Source organism: Scaptodrosophila lebanonensis, unplaced genomic scaffold, assembly GCF_003285725.1.
Source record: "Scaptodrosophila lebanonensis strain 11010-0011.00,11010-0021.00 unplaced genomic scaffold, SlebRS2 tig00000118-arrow-arrow-pilon, whole genome shotgun sequence".
Lineage (NCBI taxonomy): Eukaryota > Metazoa > Arthropoda > Insecta > Diptera > Drosophilidae > Scaptodrosophila > Scaptodrosophila lebanonensis.
The window spans coordinates 2,384,653-2,411,861 of record NW_022060578.1 but is presented as its reverse complement, the minus strand read 5'-3'; the positions used below and the strand labels follow the sequence as shown (position 1 = coordinate 2,411,861).

The window sequence follows — 27,209 nt, the reverse complement described above, 5'->3', positions numbered from 1 at the left end:
CCCACACAGAGGGAGCTGCCGTAGCCGGCGTTTAAGTTCATGCGATATTCATACAATCAGACAGGATTTTTCCAAACACATTTTGAAATAGACGAAACAATTTCAAAAACACGAATCAAATTAAAGCAATGCGTGGAATGCAGAAGAATTGCATCATTTTTACTAAAATGATAAATATTTTGAAAAGCGGCAATAAATACAAGTAGTTATGAAAATCGATTTTGGTTTAAAAACCAGCAAAAACAACTCGTTTTTATAAAAAGATTTTTTACTTTAATATAATATTTAATTCATTATAGACATTTTAGATATTATACTATTATATTTTACCCGACTTCATAAAACAGAGTAATCTAAATAGGTATTTAATGTATACCACGGATTATTGAACTTTATGTATAGTTCTTTAATCTGAATTATAGATTAGAACGGATATTAGCTGAGCAGTGCCATTGATCATAGATCAGTCATCATGCATGACAATCTGATCTAAGTCTGAACTTAAAGTTTCCAATAAAAAGGCACGCAAATATGTAAACCACAAGAGTGTTTTTTATATCTAGTCCCAAGTGTTTTCCGAAGTGAATAGGACTTGTGGAATAGAGTGTTTTCTGGTGGCGTGGTAGGTGGTTGTATCTGGTTCTGGTTTGTTGGAAAGGTCCACCTCTTACCAACTATCTGTAAATTATGTAATTTCCCGATAAAAGTAAGGCTTCAAAAACGAAAACTGCTTATTTATAATAAAAATAAAAAAGAGGTTTTACTTTGGAAGAAACATTGTATATGAATTATTCCTGATTCAGATAGCCAGCGAATCTCTTTTCAAAGCTGAAGACACTAACTAGCTTTATTACAAATATTTTTTAATTTATCTGAAGCTTCCTGTTTTCAAACATGTAAGAAGTAAATTATTTCAAAATTATTTTGTGTGTTTATTTCAAATATCTCAGCTCTGTACTGTAAAGAAAATACTTCAGTTATAAGACTTTTTACTAGGATTCTAAAAAGCAATTAATTTCAAATTGAACATATCTTTAGATTTTGACTTAAGGTTCTCTTGCAGAATTGCAGATCATTTTCGAAATTTCTCATTTAAGATCTACTTTAAAACTGACGTAGTATCAGTGACACATTTTGAACGATTGTCTGCACATTTCACAGAGTATTCACGTGTCCCGACTATAAAGGCTTCAATCAGTGCCCAGCACTGCTAACCTTGGCCACTTAATGACCACTCAGTTGCCACTCTTTTTGCACAATGGCCGGTCCTTTGGAAGGACCAGCGTACAATGCATATAGTACTATATAACAAGCTGTTTGTCAACACCAACAGCACCACAATTTTTGGTCATTTACCAACCACATAATTGCGGCATATTATATGCATATACTTTAACACTCGTTCGTTCTTACCTGCACACGCACACATACACACACACATACATACATTCCCTGTAGTATTTTTTCCGGCTTTATTACGTTTTCATGGTTCATAGGTTTTCCGCTGTGGGCGCAAACATCCGCCACAGTCATTTTTCGGTGCCAGTCTGTGTGTGTGTGTGTGTGTTAGTGTGTTTCGCGACATATGAAAAGTTTGTCCTTTTAAACAAAAGGCGGACATGCGACAACAACAACAGCAACAGAAACAACTCATTTGGCCAGGTTGAAAGTGCAGGCTGTGGATGCTTTTTCACTTGGCCGCCGCGATGGCCCATGAATTACAATCCTTTGGGGTCATTTCAGGGGCTGCCCGACTGTAAAAATATGAGATATCTCTTTAAATAAAACATATGCTGTTAATTTAAGCGATGTGTAATTAAATGAAAAATAATTCAAGCCTCTGACAGTCAATTTATATTTAAAGCCAGTAACAACAAAATATGTTTAAGTCCATTTTTAATGAGTATTCAACCATTAACAACATTGCCATTAACATCTTTAGTTGTGAGTCGATTATTATAAAATACAGTTTAATAAGTATATTTTTCAATTAAACGGCGACTTAAAAGTAACAATCAGAGCTCAACGTACACAAATAAAATGAAACGTTTATTTCATAGTTTGAATAAAATCGCTTCACCGTTTTCGTTGGCATATTCTTTAGACAAAAATGTACAAATTGCTTTTATAAACAACCAATAAAGAACTAAAAATATATAAAGAACTATTTGAATAATTGATTGCCATAACTGCTTACATGTTCCGCCGATTTCTGTTGATATGTTACTCATTTGATTCTTTTAATATATAATTAATAAAAACTAACTTTATATCCATATAAAATGTATAATTATTAATTATAATGGGAATGTAATTATTTACATCATCGGTTTACAGACTAAGTAAGCCAAGAAGTTCAGTTACTCAGAAAAACGATCAGTTAGGGGTGATTAGACGGGTTATAGGAACCCAAATGTGAGAACCTCGAAAATAATTAAATATTTATTACTTACTTACTTACTTATTATTTATAGTTTAGTCATTCTATAAAATGCTCTCTCTCTTTAACTAATTAATGTTGGGGACAAACAAATACTTTGCAAATAAAAGGATTTCTGGAATTCATTTTATATTTCTGTGCAATGTTTGGGAATATAAAACGTTTTAAATTTGTTAAATAGTTTAATTATTGATGTGCGAAATTGAAAAATGCCAGCATACGCCTTTAAAAATGAAATTACAATTTGACAAATGAACTCACATAACTTTCCCTTTCTCTATTCCATTCTTTCTCTTTCTTCCCTGTGCCCACGACGCGGTTTAAAAAATATTTGTTATATATGTATATTATCTGGCCAATTTACCTGCTGATGCTGACGCTGACGATGACGCTGGCGTTGACGATGACGATGACGATGGCGCTGGCGTTGCAATGACAATGGTGATGGCAACGATGTCTGGCGGCCTCAATTGCATTTTTCACATGACCTCGACTCTGGTGGTTGTTATTGTTGGCACTGCTGCACTGCACAGTACCGCCGGATATCCTAGATTATCCTACAAGCACGGATATGGTCGTACGCGAAGGCAGTAACGTGACGCTCAAATGCGCTGCTACCGGTTCACCAGAGCCGACAATTACATGGCGACGTGAAAATGGAGTGGCCATCGAGTTGGCCAACGGAGAGGAGGGTAAGTCAGCCAGCGGATTGGAGTACCAAGCATTCGAGTCCTTACTCATATGTGTGCCTGTGTACGAGTATGTGTGTGTGTAAGTACTTTTTGCTGGCCCTGCATGAGGTCGGACAGCCAACATTTTGGAGTACTTTTACACACAAACAAAAACCTGAGCCCCCAGCACCATTGCCAGAAGCTATTGGGCGAAAGGCTGCCACAACAGACCAGTGTGTGGAAGTGTGTGTTTGTGTGTGTGTAGGCACCTGCATATTTCAGTGTCCATGAGTCCGTTGCTGCTGATGATGACGTTTGATGGCTGCACTGACAGAAATTAGCAGGTGGCTGATTAGTTGGTCTGCGGACAACGGGTAGCTATTGTAATTAGTCAGTTTGGTTGGCACCAGATCTGGAAACTGTCAGGCGTACCTGTTGTTCAAATTTACAGTCTTTGATAAGCTCAACACGGATGCTGAAATTCGATTTCCGACCACCTGCCTTCTGTTTGAATAAAAAAACGAGTTTGAATTTCGTTTAAATGGCTGTGCAGATATCAAAAGCCCATGCTTCATCTTTAGACTTTCAACATTAGAAAACTGTTCAACTATAGTTTTTTCGGAAACAAAATTGAATTGAATTTAAATCACTATATAAATATATGGGCTTTTTATTTAAATATAAACACAGAAAACATATAATACAACACTAAAGGTACACATATTTCCACCAATTCGAGTAAAGCAGTAAAATGTAAATAGATACATTCTAGAATGCAATTTTAATCTGACGCTGAAGGTAAATAAAAATACAAATGCTGTCATTAATATCTTTCTTCTCATTTTTCTGACTTTTGATAGCCAGGAGATACTAATTTTAATAACCCTGCCCTTTCAAAAAGGTTTCTTAGAGTCCGACGCTTCATTTTTTAATGAGCTTTTTTAAAACATTTTCCAAGATAAAAGAAGAAAGAAGAAATGGTTATAGACTGATATTCCAAGCCCTATATTGAACAAATTATCTCCCATTGGGAAAAACATAAAATGTAATTGGTGTACAAAACTTTTCGCAGACAGAACTCTAAGTTTAGTTCAAAAATAAATTGGCTAATCATCTACGATATCTTTTGGAAATGAATTATTATTATAATTATAATAAACTTTTGATTCATAATAATAAAGCAATAGCAAACTAGCTTGATGTTAAAGTTGAAACTGTGGAATTAAAAGTTAATCAGCTACCAAGAGCACTTATTTTTAAAAGGCAATTTATGAGTTAAAACCCTTTTTCCTTGCAACCAAGCCTCTTGACTGCAATTTCCATCTCCTTCGGCTTTATCAGCCATTCGGTAAGTGTTTTAAATTTAAATTAAGGGAGCCTTTGAATTAAGCTGTGTGTAAAAAAGTAGCTGTGTTCTTATTGAATCTGATTTCAACTTAAATGAGGGTTCCAAAATACAGACCTATATTTTCAGTAACCAAAAACGGAACTTAAACTAGATTCCAATTATCAATTCCCTTTAAGTCACATAATGTCTTGGATCCAAGCAATGATCAGAAAATCAGGAATGCTTGAAAGTCAACCACATTCCTACTGGCTGGAGGAAGGTTAGGGTGGTGTTCATTCTAAAAACCAGTAAGACATCACAGGTTAATCCAAAAGACTTCAGACTAATCAGACTCTCGTCATTTTTACTAACAACCCTATAGAAGGTAGAAACAGTCAATTGATCCGGCGTTGCTATCAAGCGCTCAACACCCCTACTGCTAAGTCAAGTCCACAGATACTGCCCTGCATTCCCTTATGCATAGATAGAAAACTCTCTACTATTTTTACCAACATCCTACCAGCCGCGATTATATGATCTATAACGGGCGTAGGAGTAGGCAGTTCTCTAATCAACTTCGTAAGTCAACTACACACTAGCAGGAGCGTGAATACCGAGCTTGGGGTCTGACAACGGTATTAACATCTATATAGACGACTCGAAACTCGCAAGGAACTCGCAAAGTCAAAGAGGGTATGATTAGATCGTGATCTCGGAGTAAGACACTCCTTTCGACTACCAGACGACTGCAGAGTCTACCAAGCGGAAGTCACTGCTATCTGCGAGGCCACGTGACATATCGAACCTGCCTTAATTAGCGCCAGACCTATACTATATATATACTCAGGCAGCCAAGTTGCACTTAAGGCACTAAATTCAAACGTAAGACATTTTATAATTACCACCGTCTGAAATCCGCCAATGAGATGCCCCAGCATAAGTCTCTTATGGGCACTAGGATACAGAAACATAGAGGGAAAATGCAAAATGACAAGTTGACTTGGCCAATTTTAAACTCCAACCGAACTTCTGAAACACTAAGATTAGGAAAGGCAGATATTTTACATTTTGTAGGGGCCAGACTTGGCATCCCCTTTCACAACTTCTGCAGAAGTTTTAGAGACTGCCCTGCCCTAAGCAGAGGCATACTCATTGCTATGGGGATACCGTTTCTGGAAGATCTTGTGGACCATCGCCTGGATATCCAGAGAACTTTATTCAGAGTTCCGAGTGGCTTAGGGTGGACCCATAATAAAATAAGATAATATGGCATAACAATGGGCCTGCCTTCGCCCTAGTGGGGGAGCGATAATTTACAATCCAGCCATTTCAACTTAACCTTACCTAACTCTCTCTTTTGCACGATTGTCGCCACACTTTTTCAGAATTTGTTAACTTCCTTAACATTGAAAACTGCGCCGTTTTGACATTTGTTCTCTTGAACTTTTTAGGAACCTCAGATTTGTAGGCGAAACACTTCAATAACACAGCATATTCTTCAGCATTTAAATGAACTAGTGAAGTAAATCGTAGTGCTACCGTACAACATTAATTTGGTTTCCCGTCCATTGAAGAATAAAATGAAACAACAATTCCGATGCTGTAGCAAAAGTGCCAAATAAATAACCACTAAGTGCATCCCAATATCATTTTCAATAAAAAATCTTCCTCCCTTTACAAACGCAAAACAACCGTCTACGTATATTTTAAGTTCCAGGAAGATCACGCAGTAAGTTGTAGTGGCGGCCTCGCTTAATCCTATCGCAAGCACAGACATCTGGCACCACAAATACTTTTGTCTCAGTAAAGCACAGACTTTTAATACTTTACAATACAATATTATACAGAAATAGTTCCCATTTGATGACTTATCCTCCTCGATTTGTAGTCCTCTGAAGACAATTTAAAATGCTTATAATGTTTATTTAGGTATAGAGCTTCATATTCATAAAAATCAATCATATAGAAACAATTTCCACTGTCAAAATCTGCTCTATTATGTAAATATTTATATTTTATTAGATAAAGGCCACCTGCAGATATATAGATGCATATTTAAAGCTTAGAATTACCTAGCCCTGTACAAAGATTTGATCACAGCATAACATAAGTATTGTATTCTGGTTACACAAATAAATTAAACAGAACTTAACACAGATATATTATTGGCAACAATTGTGTCAAGTGTCAAGCTCCATTGAGAATACTTTTTAAATAAATATAAAATATCAGGGGCAAGTATTAAAAGTAATTTGATTCAGTTTTCATGAGTGTGAATTATTGAAACTGTATTTAAAGCTGACCCTGGAGATAATTATTGAACATGAAAGTAACACAAGAACAATTACTTACGAACTATTTCAGAAATAGATATTTTAGTTACTTTTTATATTTCGATAAGAAATTAAGGCGCCCTTTCTGAAAGTGTAGCTCATTGCATGAGTTATGGCATGAAAAAGAAAACAACAAAAAACAAAGTCCACACGAAAGTCCAAAATCAAAGGTGGGCAGTAAAAGGCACAAGGAAAAAAACGCGAACATGAAAAACGAAAATAAACATAAAATGAAAAAAGAGGAAGCAGCAAACCTGCTTACAAAAAATCAGCATAAATAGAACAAAAGTTGACCAAAATGACCTTTTCGCTGTTGGCTTAAATGTCTGCACCGCACGGCCGGCTGGCCATTGAAGTAGTGCTGTGTGTGCGGATGTGTGTGTGTGTATGTGTGTGTATGTGTTTTATTTTAAAATTGTTGTACTTGTTTTACAGAAGCCGCCTGCACGGTCAAAGTTTTTTTATTTGCTGCTTGATTATTTGGTTTCGTTGCGAATGAAATCATGGCGGGCAAAAGTTTTTATGCCATTTTTGCCGCGGCGTAGCTTTGGCTTAAACCAAATTACAGATGGTTTTTTTTTGTTCGGCTCTTGGCATGGCTATTACGTTTAATGACCACAAAAAGCGCGACTAATAACCAATGTGGCCAAATTAAAGTAACCGTTCTCGTTGCGCTTGCAAATCAATAAACGAGAAATCAGCTTATTATTAGCCATACTATGCGTATACGTAACAATATCAAGCGCAAACTAACCAACACTTCCGCTTCCGGTCAACACAACGGCAGGCAGACATTTTGGAGCATCGCTCTTAGTTGCCGTCTATGCAACTACCGGCTTAACTATGCAATTTATATAATAAAAACCCAGTTCGACTATCAGCACAGGATGTTTGTGGTGCTCATAGGTGGGATGCGGATCCTGCCAGCAACAGCGGCAGCATCATCATAAAAGTCGCTAAAAGTTTTCACTGCTGCCATATTCAAAATGTTACTGTCTGCTGTCGTCGGACAAACTACTATTTGGCTATCTAAAAGGCTTAGGCAAATGTAATAGATACATTACATGGCTAACATTTGCTGCTATGGTGATGCAACCTTCCGACTTAGTTGCTCAAAAAGTTGTGCCATGCATGAAAGCAGTATTCACAGGCTCCATCAAATTAGCTTAAATTGTAGTGAAAGGAAATTAGGCAGCTAAATGGAATTGAACAATTAGGGAATATCAATTGAATGTCGTGTCTAATATCAAGGGTTTCGAAGCATCGGTTAGTAATAAAAGAAATCTATTGTTTTACACACACCAATAACCCCGTTTATCACTAGTACATCAGATATGTACACATCAAATGTCTACAAATAAGATCTTTACACATCAGATGTTTTCGCGTCAGATGCCTATATACCACATATTTGTACATCAAAATTCTGCCCATCAGATGTCTACACGTGAGGTGTCCACACATCAGAAGTTCCATGCCAGATATCTTACATCAAATGTCTGCACATCCTTTAAATAATGTTTTCCATTTGTTGACCAATTATTTGAAAATACTGTCAAGTTTGTGGTTATTTATCGTCTCCAAATATAACTAAACATTTGGAAATGACTTAATAATTTAAGCTGTTCTATAGAATCTTAAACTGCTAGAAAGAAATAATATTTTTTTACATAGAATTTAATTAATACATCGATAGTTTATTAAATCAACTCTGGAGTGATGCAATTTTTATAACTTTTTAAAATGTATTTACACTATTTTCAAATTTTGCTACTGATTATACAGTTAGCCAAACGTATCTTTAATACGTACCTTTTTTTTGTCCAACTTTTACTATATTCTGGTAAATATTTTATTTATTTTCCAGTACCCAGCATTGAAGGTACGGATTTGATAATACCGCGCGTTAAGCGCCAGCACATGGGCGCCTATTTGTGCATTGCCTCAAACGGAGTTCCACCTTCAGTCAGCAAGAGAATCACGCTAGTGGTGCACTGTAAGTATAAGCATACTTTGAATCAACAGATATATATACTTATTATGTGCGTATTCTCTTTTTACTCTATTTCAGTTCCTCCTATGATTACCGTGCAAAATCAACTGATTGGTGCTGTGGAAGGCAAAGCTGTTACTTTGGAATGCCAATCGGAGGCATATCCCAAGTCGATTAATTATTGGACACGTGAACGCGGCGAAATTGTACCACCGGGTAAGTAAATCCTTTAAATGAACTCATGTGATGAATTTCAAGACATGTCTATCACACTGGAAACAAAATATAGTACCTTTATCTACTCACATTTATGTGGATTATTGAAACGTTAACTTATTACCGACAAGATTTATACCCAAATTTATATGAAAAGTATGTGTATAATTGAACCACATTCCAAAGCGGTACAATTAACTTCTCGGATAACAATACCTCCTTCCTTTAGAGAAATGAAAAGAGCTAAGTATATATAAATAATAAATATATACAGTCTCATCCACTAAAAATCCAATCCCAAGCAATCCCAAACTTACTTATCTTTTCAATCGACGCTGAAATCCGAATAAGGGTCGATTAAAAGAAATCTACCCCTTAAATTAACAGACAACAATTGATTGAACAGCTCAGTAGCTAATTAGACCCCAGCTACACTATATTGTTCAGTATTGATAAATGACTATAATAATAATAACATAATGACAGTACCCCGCAGCGTACAACTAAAATGGCAAAAAACTCATTAACACTAATGGCAATGTCGCGTTAAATAAATATGAAAAACAAATTTAAATATACACAATACTCTTATATTTTTTAATGTATATGACAAACACATTAGTAATAGTACCTTTCCACTACCCATTTAAGCAAGCGTATCCAAACCCGACAACTAACTGAGTAACTGGCGATGAGCTGATGCTGATGACCGTTGAGTGCAGTAGAAAACTTTTTAATTAGCTGATTTAGTTGTTATACGACTTTTGAAACCAAAACCGCGGCAAAAAACTTTCATATACGTGTACATAGTATATCCATGTGCCAAATCTAATGAGAGTTGTCTGCCACAGACTCGAACACCTGTGATGCCCAAAAAATCACAGACTGCGACTTAGTCGACTTAGTGAGACTGCTACCCTCCATAACACATCGTGTAAATTCTAGGCTGAATCGAAATTTATTTTTTGGGTGTACGAAATAATAAGCCTCTGTCAATTTGAATATTTTCAGGAGCTAATTCTGGAATGTGGTTCAATTATAATAGTTATCAGGGCAATGGATAATTGACTGGAGAATTATGTTCACTATGAAATAATCAGTTAAAACTCAATAAAAATATTTGTTTACTAGCACTAGAGTACATCCAGCATTTATATATACATATATACAAGCTGATCGTCACAAGTTTTAAATGAAAATTTAAATATGATATTAAACTCGCAATCAACAGCCTTAAAGTACTTTCTTATACTTTACTTGTTCTTTATTTTGATGTTAATAATAATAATAAATGTTTTAAAATATATAAAAATGATTAGACGAAACTTGCTGCCAAGCTCGAAAGAATTATATTATAAAGGCAACAACAACAACAAAACTTTGAAGTGCACTATACACAGAACATAGAACCTCTTAAAAGAACTTCAGTCATGTCGATAAAAAGATTGGCCTTAAACCTAACTGATGTTTAGATCTCAAATGATATAAAGCTTGCGCTACCAGTTGACGAAAGGAAAAGAGTATAGAATAAAAACGATCAGAAATTAAACTGCCATGAAACTATAACAGATTTTAAACAAAACATAGGAAACTTTTAGCTTTCAACTCAATTCAGTTTGCACGTCGGTATTAATATAAAATCTATAAAGAATTGTTTTGATTTGGAATTCGAATTGTTGACTGAAAAACATCGTTTTTAGCAATATGTATATATCTTAATAAATCTCTATTAAATTCCATCAATCACATATCTGAATGAATTGTCTTTATTTAAACGGTATGTGGAAATAATGAAACAATAAACAATAGCATTTCAGTGCATCAGGAGTATTTATAAACTTAACAATTACGATATCCATATGTTCTCGTATATGTATATAGTTGCCTTAAATGGTATTACTGATAGCTGTCTTTCATTTATTAAAAGTTATTTTTTTGCACTTGCAGTCGCAATTCGGAATCACAGCTACAACCGTGTCTGAAAAGCCTCATCTTTCCCATCACTAGTAACTGTACTTCCGCCCACCCCCTCTTCACTTCCGTTTTACTCAGTGGCTGCTGTCTCTGTGCGGTTTCTCGCCTGTCTGAGCAGCTCACAGACACGCGCATTTAGTTGGTCATTAAAATTGCATGTGAACTCAACTCGAGGCTGTGTTTTTTGTTTGAGGGCGAGCCTAGGTTGAGGCTGCTCCTCGCCTTGATTTGCTTTGCTTTCGTTTCGTTTTGTTTTGTTTTGCATTTTATTTTGTCATAAATGCAAATAAAATTCATTTACATTTTGTTTTTGCCACATTTTAATTGGCAGCACGCTCCCGACAGCTGCCCTGTGTCGACTCTCTGTGTGTGTGAGTGTGTGTGTGTGTGGAAGTGTGACATGCGTTCATGCATAAATTTAATGCTTGGTTTTATTTTTTTCTGCTACTGCTGCTTCCTGCCTGCTTGCCAAGATGTCAGCAACACATAAAGTTTAAGCACTCTCATGCAGCATTGTGTGTGTTTGTGTGTGTGTTTGGGCGTGTGTGTGATATGCTTTTAATTATTTATCAACGATGAATTTCAATTAAATATTAATTAGTATATTATTTTAATGAAATATGAACTAAAAAAGAGATCAACCGCAATTTATTTATATATCTTGCAGGCGGCAAATATTCAGCAAATGTCACAGAAATCGGCGATTATCGGAATGCCATGAAACTGCACATCAATCCACTCACACAGGCAGAATTCGGAGCCTATCGGTGTGTGGCCAAAAACTCACTCGGCGACACAGACGGTACCATCAAACTATACAGTAAGTAGAGATAAATTATTACTTACGGCGTAGAACATTTCTACAAAAACGCCAGGCTAACAAAAAAATTAATTCGAAAGGCATATTGATTTGATTAGTTATAGCAAAATATTTTTATATTTCTTTTAAATGTTTCAACAAAAGATATCAATGATGAATGAAAGATTTCCGACGCACTCTACAATTTTCCTTAAATTGGTCAATTTAATTATCACTTCGAACAATTTTTTGTTTGTTTAATGGCCGATATTTTTTAAATAGACTTGGATCTTCTAAGTTCGCGAGACTAGTGTGTTTAGTTTCAACATTGAGAAAGTTGTCATTTAATTTATTTAAAATAAATTCAGCTGCCATTTTACTCGTTTTACTTGCCCATGCACATACCCATGTGTGAGCAGCTGATTAAAACTGATCAGAAATCATCAGAATCATTCTATTTTTATGATGATTTTAAGTGATAATGATCTCTAAATTTGGTGATCATGATCGGTGATCAGTTTATTCAGCAGGGACTGATCAGTGATCAGTTGTCCCTGATGAATGCGAATTTTAAGTACACGCTTTCAGTAGAAAAACGTTGTCTGAATATTGTTAATTTTCTCGCTTTCTTGAATTCTTCGTAAGTCTCGTTATCTTGTCTCCTTAAACCTCTGCGTAACTTTCTGATATATTTTGCCAAAAATTCAGTTTTAATATTGCAATATGTATTTCTGACCACGAGATAATAATTATTACTTAACAAAACAGCCCTACATAATTATTTAATAAATATAGACATGAAAGTCCATAGTATAAGCATTTTCTTGGAACAGTTGTGGTTCTGCGTAGCCTCTAAAGTGTAAATTTCCGTTTTACCCAATCTGACCCAGTTTTCTTATTTGAGTTTTTTTGGATTCGTGTTCAGGTCTTTAACTTGTCCTTGACTACTACCGTCATGTTATCAAGAACAGAAGTTATGGTCACTCAATAGTCCGGAATTCACTTCTAGAACATATATTTGCAAATATTATTAACAGCTCAGCTTCCCACCCCATTGGAGTTCCTTAAACGAACACTTTTGTTGTGGGAAATGCAGTTATTGTCTATTGAAATTTATATAACTGATACTTGCTTGCCACCTATTTATTGCGCATCTAAAAAAAGTAATGACTAACAACTCTTCCTTCTCTTCTTCACCAGGAATACCACCGAACGCTGTGAATTATGTGGATAACTATGAAGCACGGCACAAAGGTGAGTAGAAATTGAAAAAGAGGAGAGAGAAAATGCACTGAGTCTGGGATGGAGGCGTCTGAAAAAAGAGGCGGATTTAATAGTCACTTGGCATAAATTTAAGATGAGCGGCAAATATTTCACTTTGGCAGGCTTACCACAATCATAAAACACAACAACAGCCGCAGTGGGTCGACAACCGCCCACGAGAGAAAAAACATAAATAATTCATTCGGCATGCAAATCCGTGACAAATCGTCAACGCCACAGTATTAGAGGAGAGAGACACGAATAGAAAGGCAGTTGCGGGTTAGTTGGGGTCGTGCTAAATGCAAAAGGTTGTGGGCGAGGTCAAAAGGATTTCCTTTTTTTAAATGCAATGAAAAAGCAACAAACTACGTCGAGTTTATTATAAATATGTATGTATTTCCGCAGACATTTTTAATAAGTTGCCTACTGCGCTGCAGGCGAAGAAATTTTTAGTATATTTCTTTGCAACTTTAAATTCTAGTTGACTTAAAAAGTTGTGTCTTATTCCTAAAACCAAAGCAATGACATACAAGAGTTTAAGTTGAATGCAGTTTTAGCAAAGTCCTATTTGTTTCGTAGAAGATGAAGATTTTAGGAAATTAGTCTCACGAAATTGTTTTAGCGCAGAGAGAGTTTTAGAATTTTTGGATAAAAACTTGTCTCTTAAAAGTTTTAATTACCCTTAAATTTATATTAATATTAATAAAGACCAACTTTCATTGCTTTAATCTAAAGATGTTTATCAGAGCCGTTTATTACGAATTAGTTACTAATCACACATACTTGTAGATAAAATAATTTAAAAAGTTCCCAATAAGGCCCGAGGTAGAATCGGGCTCAGTAAACCCGAGATGGCTGGCTGGACTATAAAATAAATAGACTATAAAACAAAATTTAGAACATTAGCCCCAAGCTTATGCCATTATTAATCATGTCTATGGTTGGGAAATTTTGTCACTTCGAAAACCTTGGACTACCACAAGCATAATAATTTTATATTATTTTAGGATGCCCTTAAGGATTTCAAGTCCAAGAAATTTCAAAATGCTTTGCATATATTTCTCAAATAATATTAGTTAATTAATATCTATAATTCCTGGGCGAAGCAAATTAAATTTCTTTCAGTACACCACATTTATGTAGAGTTTAATAGGAACTCAATAATCTTTGAATGCTTGCCTTCATTTCCCAGGCAAAAAACGCACGAAAAGCTCCGAAATGTATCATCCAGCGCGAGCGCAGGAGCACAGCGGCGAGGATATGGAGAATCCAGGTAAACGAAAAGGTAAGCTGCCAGCCTTGTGGGGCGTTCCCGTGTCTGTGTGTGCGCGCTGTAGATTAGGGTTACAGGTCATATTTCAAGCATTTATGCCGGTCAGACCACACCAGCGGCGTAGGAAGCTTAACAGGCCACTCGAGACGGCGCGCATAAAAAATATAAATGAAGGGACAGTGGGGAACGGAGGAAGCTCGAACTGTTTAACAGATTTTCACACTAATTTGGGTGGCGGGCAAACCAATAAAAATAAAAGGAAAACCAAAAGCAAGAAAGGTTGTGCAAATAAGTGGCAGCGAAAAAATCGTAGCATACTTTTTGGTAACAAGGACTGGTAAAAGTTTTCGACCGCCTTTCCTTACCTATCCCTGTCTTGGGACTCCTTATAATTGTATATCAATAAACACGCTCGGCTTGGCTTTATGGCAATTTAATGATTTGTAAATACTTGGCTTCAATAAAAATAAATTCTTTTGTGGCTGAAATTTTGTGGCTAGCCTGTGACGGAGTGAGGAATGTTGTTACGAAGAAGTTGTTGTACGACAATAAAGAACTTCCGAATTTATTTTTATAGCTTAACTGTGTTGTGCATTTTAATTTTGTACAATTCAAATGGATGTAGGCTAAAGGCATCTGAAAGTGTTTAAATAGGAAATACCGATTGCGAATTGACAGAAATTAAATTGCCAAATCAAATTATTCAGTGCTTGTTAGGGTTTATAAGAAGCGAGAAACAAATACATAATATAAGCCATCAAATCACTTGTAAAAAGAAAGGGAAGAGTTACATCTCCGGACATATGAGATTATGATAGGCTTTGAACTGAAGAAGGGAGTGTTAAATGTTGTCTTGAATACACAGGTTGCTCAAAATAATATTGAAACTATTTAGGTCTCTTTTTTTATACGGATATTGAATATTCCAAGTACTTTTAATGAAGCTTAGGCGTAACACAAATTCTCCATGTCCTTTCCGAGTCGCGCTGCTTCATCAGTTTGTTAATTTTACTTAGAAATCATCCTTTTGGCTTCATGGTATAGAAAGTAGTTTATATGGGAAAGCTTACGTTAGGATAAGTTTAAAAAGTAATCGATTAGTAAAAAAGTCAGCCGTTTGCTACAAAGGTAGCAGTGTGAAATAACAAAGCATTTCAGCATAGAAACCACAAACACAACTACTTAAAATCTTCTCATGCTGTGCTTCAGGGACAATATCTTAGCACCATCAAACCGCGATAGTTATCATATAGTCAGCTAAGTGTATTACGCGAATCTCTTACAGAGCTAATCACTTTGAAGTGCGCGCTAATACACAAGCACATACGATATAAGCCGCATATCTAAGCTTTGCCAATTTCCGCCTATAATCTGAAATCCAAACAACAAATTTTACGCCACCCACAGCCGATCTGAGTCTTAGTGCCGAGACCATGGACAGCATATATGGCCAAGCCTCGGCAGCTGCGTCACTGCGCCAAAGCCATCAGAGCCATGTGAGATGGGGCTTCATGTTGTTGTTGCTGGCTTTGACGTCGATGAGGACGAGGATGACGAGGATGACGACAATGCTGACAGCCTTGCCAACAACGCTGTGGCAAAAAATTCAACAGACGTTGTTGCCGCAAACACAAACACATGTTTGACACTGACGGGGCCGAATGGCAACTGCCCCAACTTCAGCCACTGGAGGAACAATGCGATGATGGCGCTGGCTCTGATTCGGTTGCCACTGATGAGGATGATGAAGAAGATGATGATGTTGATTGAGTTTGTCAATGTCATATGCTGCTGGAGTATTTAGTGCTGATTTATGGCGCAACATTTTAGTTAAAGTTTGACAAGTTTCAAGTAACAAGTTTCAGCTAACAAGTCAATCAGGCTTCCTTACCGCTCCCACTAGTCCCCCTCTCTAGCTCTCTTTCACACTCGCTATTAACGGCGCATGCATGTTGAGCTGTTTATTCGCAGCATAAGCTAAATCTATTATAAGCATTGTGTAATATATATAGTATATACGCATATATACATACTAAAGTATATGCAAATAATGGCACATGTACATAGCATACAACAAAGGGAATGCATGAATCCAAACAGTGGTGTATGTATTATAATTTGTGTATAAAATCAATGGATATAATTAAAGAGACTGTATGTGTGCAAAATAACGTTTAATTAATGTACATTCCGATTAAACATTAAATGAATAATGTCTAAATACAATAACGATTAAGGTCATTAGAATTAAGGCACAGTAATGTTGTCTATGTTGTGGCAAACGATGTGTGTTGTAGAGGACATAAAAGGATTTTGTGCATCCAGCTAAGAACTAATACAGAAACATAAGAGTAAATGCATTAAAACCATATATAAAACATATCATTTATCAGCATATTAGGCATACAAAATACATATATTTAATATATTTGGCAAAAATATGAATAAAAACACAAATCAAATATTTTACAAGGAAACAACTGCGCGTATGAATGGAAAAAATCAATGAGCTAAAGCAAATATGATAAAAATATACAGCAAACCGTTCTAATTTGGCATTAAATGAAAATATGAAAAATATATACGAGTATAAATATATTACAAATTATTTATTATATACGTATTAGCAGTTGTAAAAAATAAGCAAATTGCAGTTAAAATTGTTATATAGCCATCAAAAACTTCAAATAATAAAGAAATTCTATTAAAATGAAGCTATCACATATTGAATAAGCGGTATATGTGTGTACATGACAAGTAAGTTACAAGTTTGAGCAAACTTGGCAAACGACAGGAATATTTATAAAATAAACCAGCAGTGAAACGTTATGTAAAACCAAAAGTGTCTCAGTTTTATTTCCCATTTCAATGTTGTTGGGTAAGTAAAAATATGCATATAAACATTTACTTCTGAATGAATGAACTGGAACCATAAGTGCTTTCAGCATATGGCAACGAAGTACAATTGGAAGCCAGGGTGTCAGAAAAGCAATCCTCTTAAGTCACTAGGAGGAGTTGAGCAAAGCCAGTGATCTATGGCCAGGAACCATTAGTATAAGCTCCACTTTAGAAAAGAGTATATGAGTATATGAAGACTCAAAGTCAAAATAGTAAAAGCCAAAGTATATGTTAAGTTGATTAGCTAATATGTTTTCTTAGAATTAACCGACTAGAATGCAGTGCAGGTAGATAATTACATCTTAATAACGTATGCAAAGTTAAGTTATTTTATACTTAATTGGACTGAAGATGCAGAAACATTTTTTGTTAAAGGTATATCGAAATAAATAAATCAGTTAAATTGTAATTTGTTGATTATTAAACATAATATCACAAGACAGCTTTTTCAAACACTGCTTACGTTTAAAAACATAATTTTGAAATCATCATGCTCTGGAATGATGACTTTGTCGGTTTAATTTCTAAAGCTTATGTTGACTTAAATAAAGTTTTATTGAAATTTCAATAATGAACACTACTATACTCCTTCGTTTAAAAAAGAAAGAATATTGGGTGGCTTAATAAATTTCCTTCATTCTAATCATACATTTTATCTTAATTTAATTTAAACGACTTAATTTATTTTCATCCAATAAATATTCATTTCTACCCAATTTATTTTCATGATGTAATCAATAGTCAACAACTTTATTTGGCGCTATGTCTTATGAACCTTTATACAATAATTTGTTAATACTTTTTCTGGCAATTGAATTAAATAAATAATTCATGAATTGAAATATAATATTACATCAAAAAATGTGTGCAAGTATTTGTGTTATATTTAATCATATTCCTCAAAACATTCATCAGCTTTACCGAGGCTCACAAACAAACGACCGCTTAATGGAGCCTGTACTTTGATTTGAGTCATCAAAATGTCAACAATGTGCATAAATTACCTACAAGGCATCAAGTATATAAACTAACACTAAAAAATGCGAACTAAAACTAGCAACAAATTTTCGAAATAAAACAAAAAATGCGCCTTAATTAAGCTGCTCGGCCTTTAAGTGCAGCCGAGCACGCAAAAGTCTCTGGACTCGCGCTCTTCAAAGCTGTGCTCATAAAAAGCTTAACACACACATTGCGTTTGTGTGCGTGTGTCTGTGTGTGTGTGTGCGTGTAAGGCAAGTAGTTTTTATTACATTAGTTTCCAGGAATTTTCAAACATGCCAAAACATCTGCAACCACAGCCAGCACTACCAATCGGACCTGCCACTGAGCTGTCTGGTTACGTGTCGAGCTTTTTGTTTACCTATTTTTAGAGATTTTTTATACCACTCGCCACTTTTTCTACAGTTTTTCTGTGAATCATTTATTTTGTTTCGTTGTTTTTTTTTTTTGCATAAAAAACTAAAGCTACCATTCAAGGTTAAAGTATTGTGCATACCAATATGCATACGCGTATCTACTCGTGAATGGATGATAGTAAAAGCCGTTGAGTTCAATGAAAGTAAAGCTAATAAGCCTACTAAGTAGTTAGCCAAACGGATGACACTGTCAGCTATAAATGGTTTTCAGTGCCGTCGAAAATATTGAAAGGTGTTGAAATGTTTTAAATGGACTGATTTATGTGCTGGAACTACAACTGTTACGAATAGTTAGTCATGAACATCGTAAAAAATTGATGTATACTACAGTATGTGCACAGTGATATTCTTTTAAATAAAGTTGTGTCATAACTATTTCAATTAAATAGACAAAATCATTGAATTCATATTAAACTAAAAATTCTACTTGAATGGGGTAAAAAATATTCAGTGTAGTTCAAAACGTCCCGTTGAACGAACTTACTAATAAAGAACAGATTAAAATCAAAACCATGCATTAAGGTGGGATAAAAGTAAAAGTAAAACAGAACAGGCCACCACCGTATCACCATATCGAACTATTTGAAAAGTTCGGAATATCATGGCGTCAACAATACTTGTATACCTAAGGTAGGATAACGGAAGCGCTGAATAAAAGTGATTCTATCAGCGACTCGGAAAGCTCAAGCAGCCAAATCAACAGAACGGTAAAAGGCACAGATATGAAACGTAATACCTGCACCACCCGAGCAGATGCTAACGGTTCTGGCTGTTGGCAATTGAAATAGAGGCTGAAGCAGAGGAGAACACAAAAAAGCCTTGCCAATCGTCCCCCATATCAAGGGGATGCAGGCCGATCTTGGGCCAACTTTAAAAGCAAACCCCTTAGAGTATAAAATCTGTTCGTCCGTCTGCTTGCCGCCTGTTCGTATACAAGCGAGGATCTCTGAAAGTATGAAAGCTAGAATATGCTGTCGGCATCACAATTGTGATTATATAATGCTCGGTGTCTCTAAAATAATAGTTTATTTATACAATCAACAGAGAAACTTCAAAAAATGCAACTCAGTTCCATTTTAAGGCGAAATAGCGCGCCATAATACTGAATGTGTGGTCGATTTCAGTTGGCGAAATTTGTGTGGGCTCTGCCGTTTCCGAAATCCAGACTTTCATCTAGACGGACATGTCTAGATCCATTTCTCTCGTCATGCTAATTAAGAATATATATAATTTATTTATAATTAATGTGTCCTTTTTACCCTACGGGTATAAAAAATCAAACAGTAATTTTTTCACTAACTTCCAAACGCCTTAAAGCTTCAAATCATTGCTTAGGTATTGTAAATTAAAGTGATTCCTGTAAGCTCGATCGCTTTGATATTTATACTCTTTTCAAAGCTTTTTTAAACGATTAAATTCCTCAAAAATATATCAGTTTATAGTCAAATATCTACTGTCATTATAATAATTACTATTTTGTAGAAGTTCTATACAATTTTCGTTCCATTTTCATATAAAAGAAAAGGTAATGACTGTTTAATTAAAATCCTGAAACAATTTTATGGTTATGTGAGCTTTGAACTCCGGCTTGGTGTAAATTCTTTCGAATGCAGTAGTTATTGGCCTCGTTCCAGTTTGCGTTTAATTAAATTATTTCACAATTATTCTGTCTAGCGAAACTGGAACTATCGGTATAATATGAAGAATGCCGCTCGTCAATTGAAACATCGTTAGATAAAAAGAACAATTCCGCAGCATTCTAATTGTGTGTATCTTATCGAAGCAATTTGTTCTCAAACGTACATTTCACTAAATTTGGGCGAAGATTTTGTGCTAAAAATTCGTAGCTTTAATACAAATCCGTGATATTAAAATTTGTTTGAATTCAATAGTCAAGCAGCATGTTAAACTAATCGGACGTGCTAATCTGCTTTTGGAAAGAAGCAATATGTTGAACATAAATTGATTTAAATGTGTAATGCTTGAACATTAAGATAAGTACTAAATAACGTTACAATTATTGGGCAACTCACTCAGCCACTGCTCACACACTTGCAGAAATTCAATTAACAGGTAGCCAGCAATTGAGAAACACAATGGAGCCTAAGCAAAAGCAACAAAAGTGAAACTTTTCAGATATGCTTCAAATGTACAAATTTACATAATTAAGAAAATGCGCCAAAATCAACAGAAACCAGCGTGCTGGCAGGAGAAGAATGCCAATGCGAATGTTAAATTGAAATGAAACCAAAACAGGCAACGAACACCGAATGCCGAATGCCGCATAGCGAGGGCCAACTGCCAGCTGCCAGTGCTACACAATTAACATTACTTAAATACACATTAAGGTTAAAGACGCGCAATTTTTTCATGTTCTGGGGCTATTTTTTTCTCGTCGCTGCCGCTCAGTTGTTTATCACAAATGCACGATGTCGAATGGAGCTCGGCAATCCCTCACGGTGGTTGAAATTCTCAGTTGATTTACAAGAATTATTGAAAAAATGCAAGTCCTAAGTATTCCTCACATTTTGTTTCGTCAACTAATGTTTCATTTCAGTACCATAATGAAGAAATACATTTGTAATTATTCGCCTTATATTAAATAAACTTCCACTACATTATATAAGAAATTAAAAGTGGATGGATTCTATTTGTATTTTTCGAAATATTTGAAATTATTTGTGCAACAGTTTGAATTTAAATACACATTATATTCCACCGCAGTGTAGACCTTTTAAAGAGCGGATAAATTCTAAAAAATATCACAGATTGTGTAAAAAATTACTTCTTTCTTGACGTTGAAAACAATGTGCTGCTGAATCAATAATTTCGCCCACTGTGCCGTTACCAGCTCCAAAAAATTGCGTGACGCACCAAAGAAAGAAAAAGCATGTCCACAAAGGCTGGCGCTGAAGTGAAAAATAAAGGAACCGCTGCCGAAAAAACCGAAAAGGAAGAAATTCGGCGCAGCTCACCAGGAACTGCGGCAGCGGAAGGGCAATGAAAATAAACACAGTAATTAAGTTAATGAGCATTTTGAGATTTATTATTAATTTCTTTGTGTGCGCGACAGCCCCTGAGCGAATCATTTCGCATTTCTTTTTTTTTTGTGTTGCTTAGGTTATTTATTATAATTGTTGGCACTCGTATTGTTGTTGTTATTGTTGTGGCTGCCGTTGATTTGCATTTAAAATGCGACAAACACAAATTTGTGTTAATCTGCATAAATTTTCGTACACTTTTAGTGTCAATGCCTGTTTTATTGCCATAGTTTTGTTTATATATTAGTTTGTATGTATGTGTGTGTGTGCGCCTTGCTCCTAATTGCTATTTAAATGAGCGAAAATTATTTTAAATGTGGCAGCAAGTGGCAATAGCCTTCATTAATTCGAGCAAATTTGTTCTGCGTCAAGGCACTGTCGTCAAATTGTTTTTTAATTTATAGGCGGCCGTAAAAAATTCTACAGCGTGCCCCAAGGCAGCTTACATTAACATTTTGTCATTGTCATTATAGTGATTATGCATGTCGCTCGAGCTTAATGCCCTAGCATATGAGCATCGGTGTCCCCGAGACAGCCGCAAAGTGCCATTAACTTTTGGTTGCAAAATCGGCGATGAGCTGTTTTTTTTTTTTAGTTTTACGATTTGACATAAAAGTTTATAGCCCAGCCCGGAAAGAAAAAAGTACAAATGCCATACACAACAAAACGCTTAAATTGTAAATAACTGGCAGCTTGGGGCGCTACACGGCTTGCGGCCTGTAAGTAGGCAATGATTTGTGCCCATATGGGAGAATTGAATAAGGGAAATTGCTCAACGGATGTCGGCCGAGTATGGCTCAAAGAAAAATCCTGCCAAGATACCGTTTCCATAGGCAAACTGCCTAAAACAGACAGTTTTTGATATTTATTTTTCTAAGCATTCTTTAAACAGCAAATTATCATCAATCGTTACTGATCACTGAATTGGAACGCTGTACAATTTTAATGAAACTTTCTTTAAATTCCAATCTAAACTGTTTGTTAGGAGCTTTGGATACTACTGTGTCAGTTTCCATTTGTATGCATTTATTTCTGATAAAAGACCATAATAAACCAAGCCTCACAATAATTGCAGACTACTCAGATATTTTTTCAATTTCAATTTTCTATCTCTAGCCATCCCCTACTTCCTCATGACAGACACAACACACACACCCATAGAATATAGGACGCTGTTCATATGGCATCCATTATAGCCACCCATGATAATGATAATGATAGTAACGAGGCCTAAAAAGCGATTAACGGTACTACACCGAACAGGCTCCTGCATGTAAACAAATTGCCAAAGCTTAGTTAACAGCAAGGACAAGCCCACTAATCACCTGAAAGAGAGACAAGACAACACACACACTCCGACACACATACATACGAGCACACGTACTCACACATACACCCATTTATAGCTCTCATGGTGTAAACAAAACTACAATTAATCAAAGATTTTACCTGGGTCCTGAGTCCTGCAGCTAGCTGGACTTTATTACACGCAGCTTTGGTTAATTGCATAAATAAAAGTAACATGCGGCAGGACAGCAACAGCAGCAGCAACAAGGAAAAAGCTTAATTAAGCCACCCGAACTCCCCATGGAGCTGACAAATAAATAATAAAAACACAAATTGACACACAAATGGGCATAAAAATAAACAAATATAGTAGAAACGGTTCACAATTGACAAGGACAAACCGGTAAACAAGGAAGAGCAGAAACTGGTGGGTGGACAACTATCTAGCATGGGGACTATTACAAAGCAGGGCTAACGCTTTTCAGTTCAGAACATCGTTGGGGGACGTATATTAATACTTTTCCAAGTATGGCAGATGGGGGATGGCCGGAAATATCCACTTATATGAACTGTCCGTGCTTTGTAATTAAAACGATTATAATTGGTACAGTTTGGTTGGTTATGTGAGCAGTGCACTGCAAGAAAAACTATGTGCAAGTTAAATTTAGGGCACCATGAAATCAACTATATGTACGAGTACTTGTATATACAACATTTTCGCCTCAATGTCTGGAGAACGGTTCCTAAACATTTTTTAAATTTTAACTGCAAATTTTTAAAACTAAGTAGATAAACAGCAGTTCAGCATCAGTTTATAGATGTTTCCAAAGCAGTTCCTTATATACGTACATATATAATGTATACAGAATCAATCTTCCAAGCATCCAATTTCGGGGACCTGGATACCTCGCATTTTTTCTAACAGACAAAACTTCTAAAATTCGTGTCTGTCCGCAACTGTAAGTTTATTAGAGAGTCAACGCACCAAGTTTTTGATAGCGCCAATCAGTCCACAAACACAAATTCATGTTTATTTTTTTTGGTTGACCTATAATCGCTATTGGCCGTGAAAACACAAAAACCGTAGCCTGGAACCATTTTACAAACATAGTTTTTGAACTTTTTTTGTGGTTTTCTCAAATGCTCTTCGGAATAGAGTCGCGACTTCTGAAGGTCGATCTTGTGGCTCTTAATTGCCACGCGAGTCATTCACATCGATGTTGGAGACCCACTCAATGGGGTTTATGTAAATGTTGGAAACAGTGCCGCGCAGGGTGTCGAGTCCTTGATTTAGTGGAACGGGCTTGGGTCGGGTCTGCACCGACTTCATCCAATTTTCCCATGCCATCTCAGATTTTCGCTTGCGCATCTGCTCGGTTCTCATCTTCGCCTCTTGTTGCTTCCGTAGGCGCTCACGTTCGCGCTGCTGCTGCTTATCCTTAAGACGTTCCCACTCCTCCAAGTGTGCTTTGGGATCAGGAGGACCTTGATTTGTGGGACTTTTTGCTGTACTTTTTTCCGCGCTCTTTGCTAAAATCTTCTGTGCGCCCTTCAATTTGTTTTTGGATGCATCCCTTTGTGCGCTCTTCTGTGTGCTCTTTAATGAGCTCATCGATGAAGAGCCACTCACCGCCTGCTTCTTCTGCTGCGTCTTCTGCTTGCACCAGGCGTCAAAGCGCTCTTGTGAGAGCCGCTGACGAAGGGCTGCCTCCTCCTCCCGTCGCTCCCGCTCCTGCTTGGCGGCCAGAAGCTTCTGCTGCTTTTGTCGCTCTTTGCGACACAGCCAGTCCTCATAGGCGACCTGACCCTGACGCTCCACCTTGTCATCATCGAGAGCGCGATAGTAGGTCGAGGTTCCGGAAGACGTCGTCTCCGACATGTTCAAACTAAGAGAGGGCACAAAGTTACTGCGACTCTCCGAATGCTGAATGGCATTGGCATACATGTCGCTCCAGCTGCACGTCGAGTCGGTGGATGAGCAGTCGTCACGTCTTGAGCCTGGCATCGGAGAGGCGCAATACTCTCCTCGCACCGTGTTCTCTCCCAGTATGTAGGTGCGACGACTGAGGGAGGTCTCGGCCCCCATAGTTAGATCCAAATTCATCATCTGGTCTGTAACAGAATCCAGTTTGTTGGGCGTCATTGTGCTCAAGTTGCCCAAAGAGCCGCCAATGCCGGTGAGGCCGGTCTTACCACACACCGTGCTGCTTTCAAAGGAGGCCAGACTGGACAGCTCCGCCCGCAGCTGCAATGTTTCTGTATCGGTCACTGTCTCTCGCTCCTCCTCACTTGCTATACTCTTAGTATCTCTCCAGCACTTAATTGTCGCCACATCTGCATCTGCATCAGTCTCAGCCTCTGCCTCGCACTTTCCATTCTCACAGTCGCTCTCCAGCTCTCCATAGCCGCTGTCCTGGCCCACTGCGCCACAACAGGGATCTTCGTAGCGAATTGTATAGTTTGCCATCGACTCGCCATCTGTATCCCGAATGCTCTCACCGCAGTCATAGATGCAAGCTGACTCCACATCCGTCTCACAATCATCGTTCATCATGTGGGATCCTGTATAACGCACTGTAGGAGCTCCTTCTGTGCGACCACTGTAGGACTGCAGCGTCTCGGCATCCGATTCCTCGTCGCTCAGAGACAGCAGCGGACTAGAGACTTTGCTGCGTCCTGTGAGGACCACTCGATCGACCACCTTTCCCTCACTGTTACGACGCGCGACGAAGGCCATATTCCTAGATTTTTTTCTATTTCTCTTTTGTTAAATGAGTAAAGAGTAAAGGCGTTTAAGTAAAGGGGGTAATGGTAAAGGAAATGGAAAAGGGAATGGTAAAATTAACTGCGTGTTCACTGATTGTATTGCTGAACTTCTATTTGGTTTGCTATTTATTGACTGTGTGTATTTTTGTTTTGTTTTTTGTTTGTGTCTGGTTTTAGACTGAATTGTAAAACAGCTCCGGACTGTGTTTCTTTGTGTATGGGTGAGTAAAAACTGAACTCATTTCCAGGGCTTGCTAACACAAAAAATTCACAAAGTGAAGTTAAACTAGAAGAGTGCTTTGTTTTACAAAAAAAAATTATATAATTATGCTAAAATCGAAGGAGAGTGTTGATGCCATAAAAGAATGCCAATCAATTATTTATTATTTATATTTAACCACTGTAATCAGAAATATAATCATTTTAAAGAAAATAGCAAATACCTCCCTCAAACACCAATATATACATTTTTATAGATCTGATAACAGTGTTCATTCATCCCAATTTTTAGCTCCGATAACTTATGATAGCAGAACGAACGACATTCTTTTCAATATTATGTAAATTTGAATTCAACTTAGCCTGCACTTTTGAGTATAGATAAGTCTTTTTCTACATTTGATGATAACTTCAGTAATTTGTAGAAAACGATAAGAATATCGTACTAGAAAGTAAGTTTCCTTTTTTAAATTGGAGAGAAATTTATAAAAAATATTTACAGCAACATTGTAAATAAGAAAATGAAGTTTTAACTATCGTTTAATTTCATATACTTGTATATACATAGTTATATTTTCTCAATATCGATAATAATTTGTGCTTCATGCTGTCCTAGTTAAGTTTGTATTTTAGTCATCCCTGGGCTCTGCGATGTGACTGTACACGCGTACATTCATTATAATAATTATAATTTTATTAATAAAAGTTACTAGCAAATAAATCCCTTGATCGATCCTCGAGCAATTTTCGGCACTTAATTTAAAATATGAATGTTTTCTTATTAATTAATTACTCATTTCATTTTAATTAATCGTTTACTTTTAATTAATCACTTATTGAACAGAATAGTTTCTTAGCAATTAGCCAACAAATGATAAGGCATCATATTAGTAGGAATTATGTTAAACTAAAAATTAGGCCAATAAAATGACACAACATACAAAATCTCTTGCTTTAATACAAAATCTTTAATAAAAGCAGAAGTACACTTATTCAAGGAATGTTAGCAATGGAACTTTTCACATTTACTTAGCACTATAGTCCGATATGAGTGCTCTTAGTACGTGGTAATCAAGATGTTAGAGTTTTCTTAGCTAACCGTTCATCATAATTTGCGAAAGTCCCCTATAAAGTGTTTAAAAAACAAATTCGAAACTATAATCGAATTTAATAAATACAAAGAAACAAGTGTTGAGTGTAAAAGTAAACACGGGCAATGTGAAAATAAAAAGTAAATTCTAATGGGTCCACCTGAATATATACTTTTCAGTTCGTATACAAATATAGCCAGAGA

The 27,209-nt window shown here is 36.3% G+C and overlaps 2 protein-coding genes across 2 annotated transcripts in view; one reads left to right on the top strand and one right to left on the bottom strand.

Annotated features, from left to right (window-relative positions):
- LOC115628567 (limbic system-associated membrane protein) overlaps positions 1–16,228 on the top strand; it is a 33,866-nt gene extending 17,638 nt beyond the window's left edge. Inside the window, exons 5-11 of the mRNA XM_030524730.1 lie at positions 2,974–3,132; positions 8,639–8,767; positions 8,843–8,980; positions 11,622–11,774; positions 12,954–13,007; positions 14,209–14,301; positions 15,697–16,228. Coding sequence (XP_030380590.1) covers positions 2,974–3,132; positions 8,639–8,767; positions 8,843–8,980; positions 11,622–11,774; positions 12,954–13,007; positions 14,209–14,301; positions 15,697–15,935 — 965 coding nt within the window. The 3' untranslated portion in view covers positions 15,936–16,228. The remainder of the gene's footprint in view (positions 1–2,973; positions 3,133–8,638; positions 8,768–8,842; positions 8,981–11,621; positions 11,775–12,953; positions 13,008–14,208; positions 14,302–15,696) is intronic.
- Positions 16,229–23,865: 7,637 nt separating this feature from the next.
- LOC115628540 (inner centromere protein A) lies at positions 23,866–25,886 on the bottom strand. Its single transcript, XM_030524701.1, has one exon. It carries the CDS (start codon positions 25,665–25,667, stop codon positions 24,120–24,122), a length of 1,548 nt encoding a protein of 515 aa, XP_030380561.1. The 5' UTR covers positions 25,668–25,886; the 3' UTR covers positions 23,866–24,119.
- Positions 25,887–27,209: the final 1,323 nt, after the last annotated feature.

Excerpts from the sequence above, each read along its gene's own strand:
- LOC115628540 (XM_030524701.1), bottom strand. The coding sequence starts at position 25,667 with ATGGCCTTCGTCGCGCGTCGTAACAGTGAGGGAAAGGTGGTCGATCGA.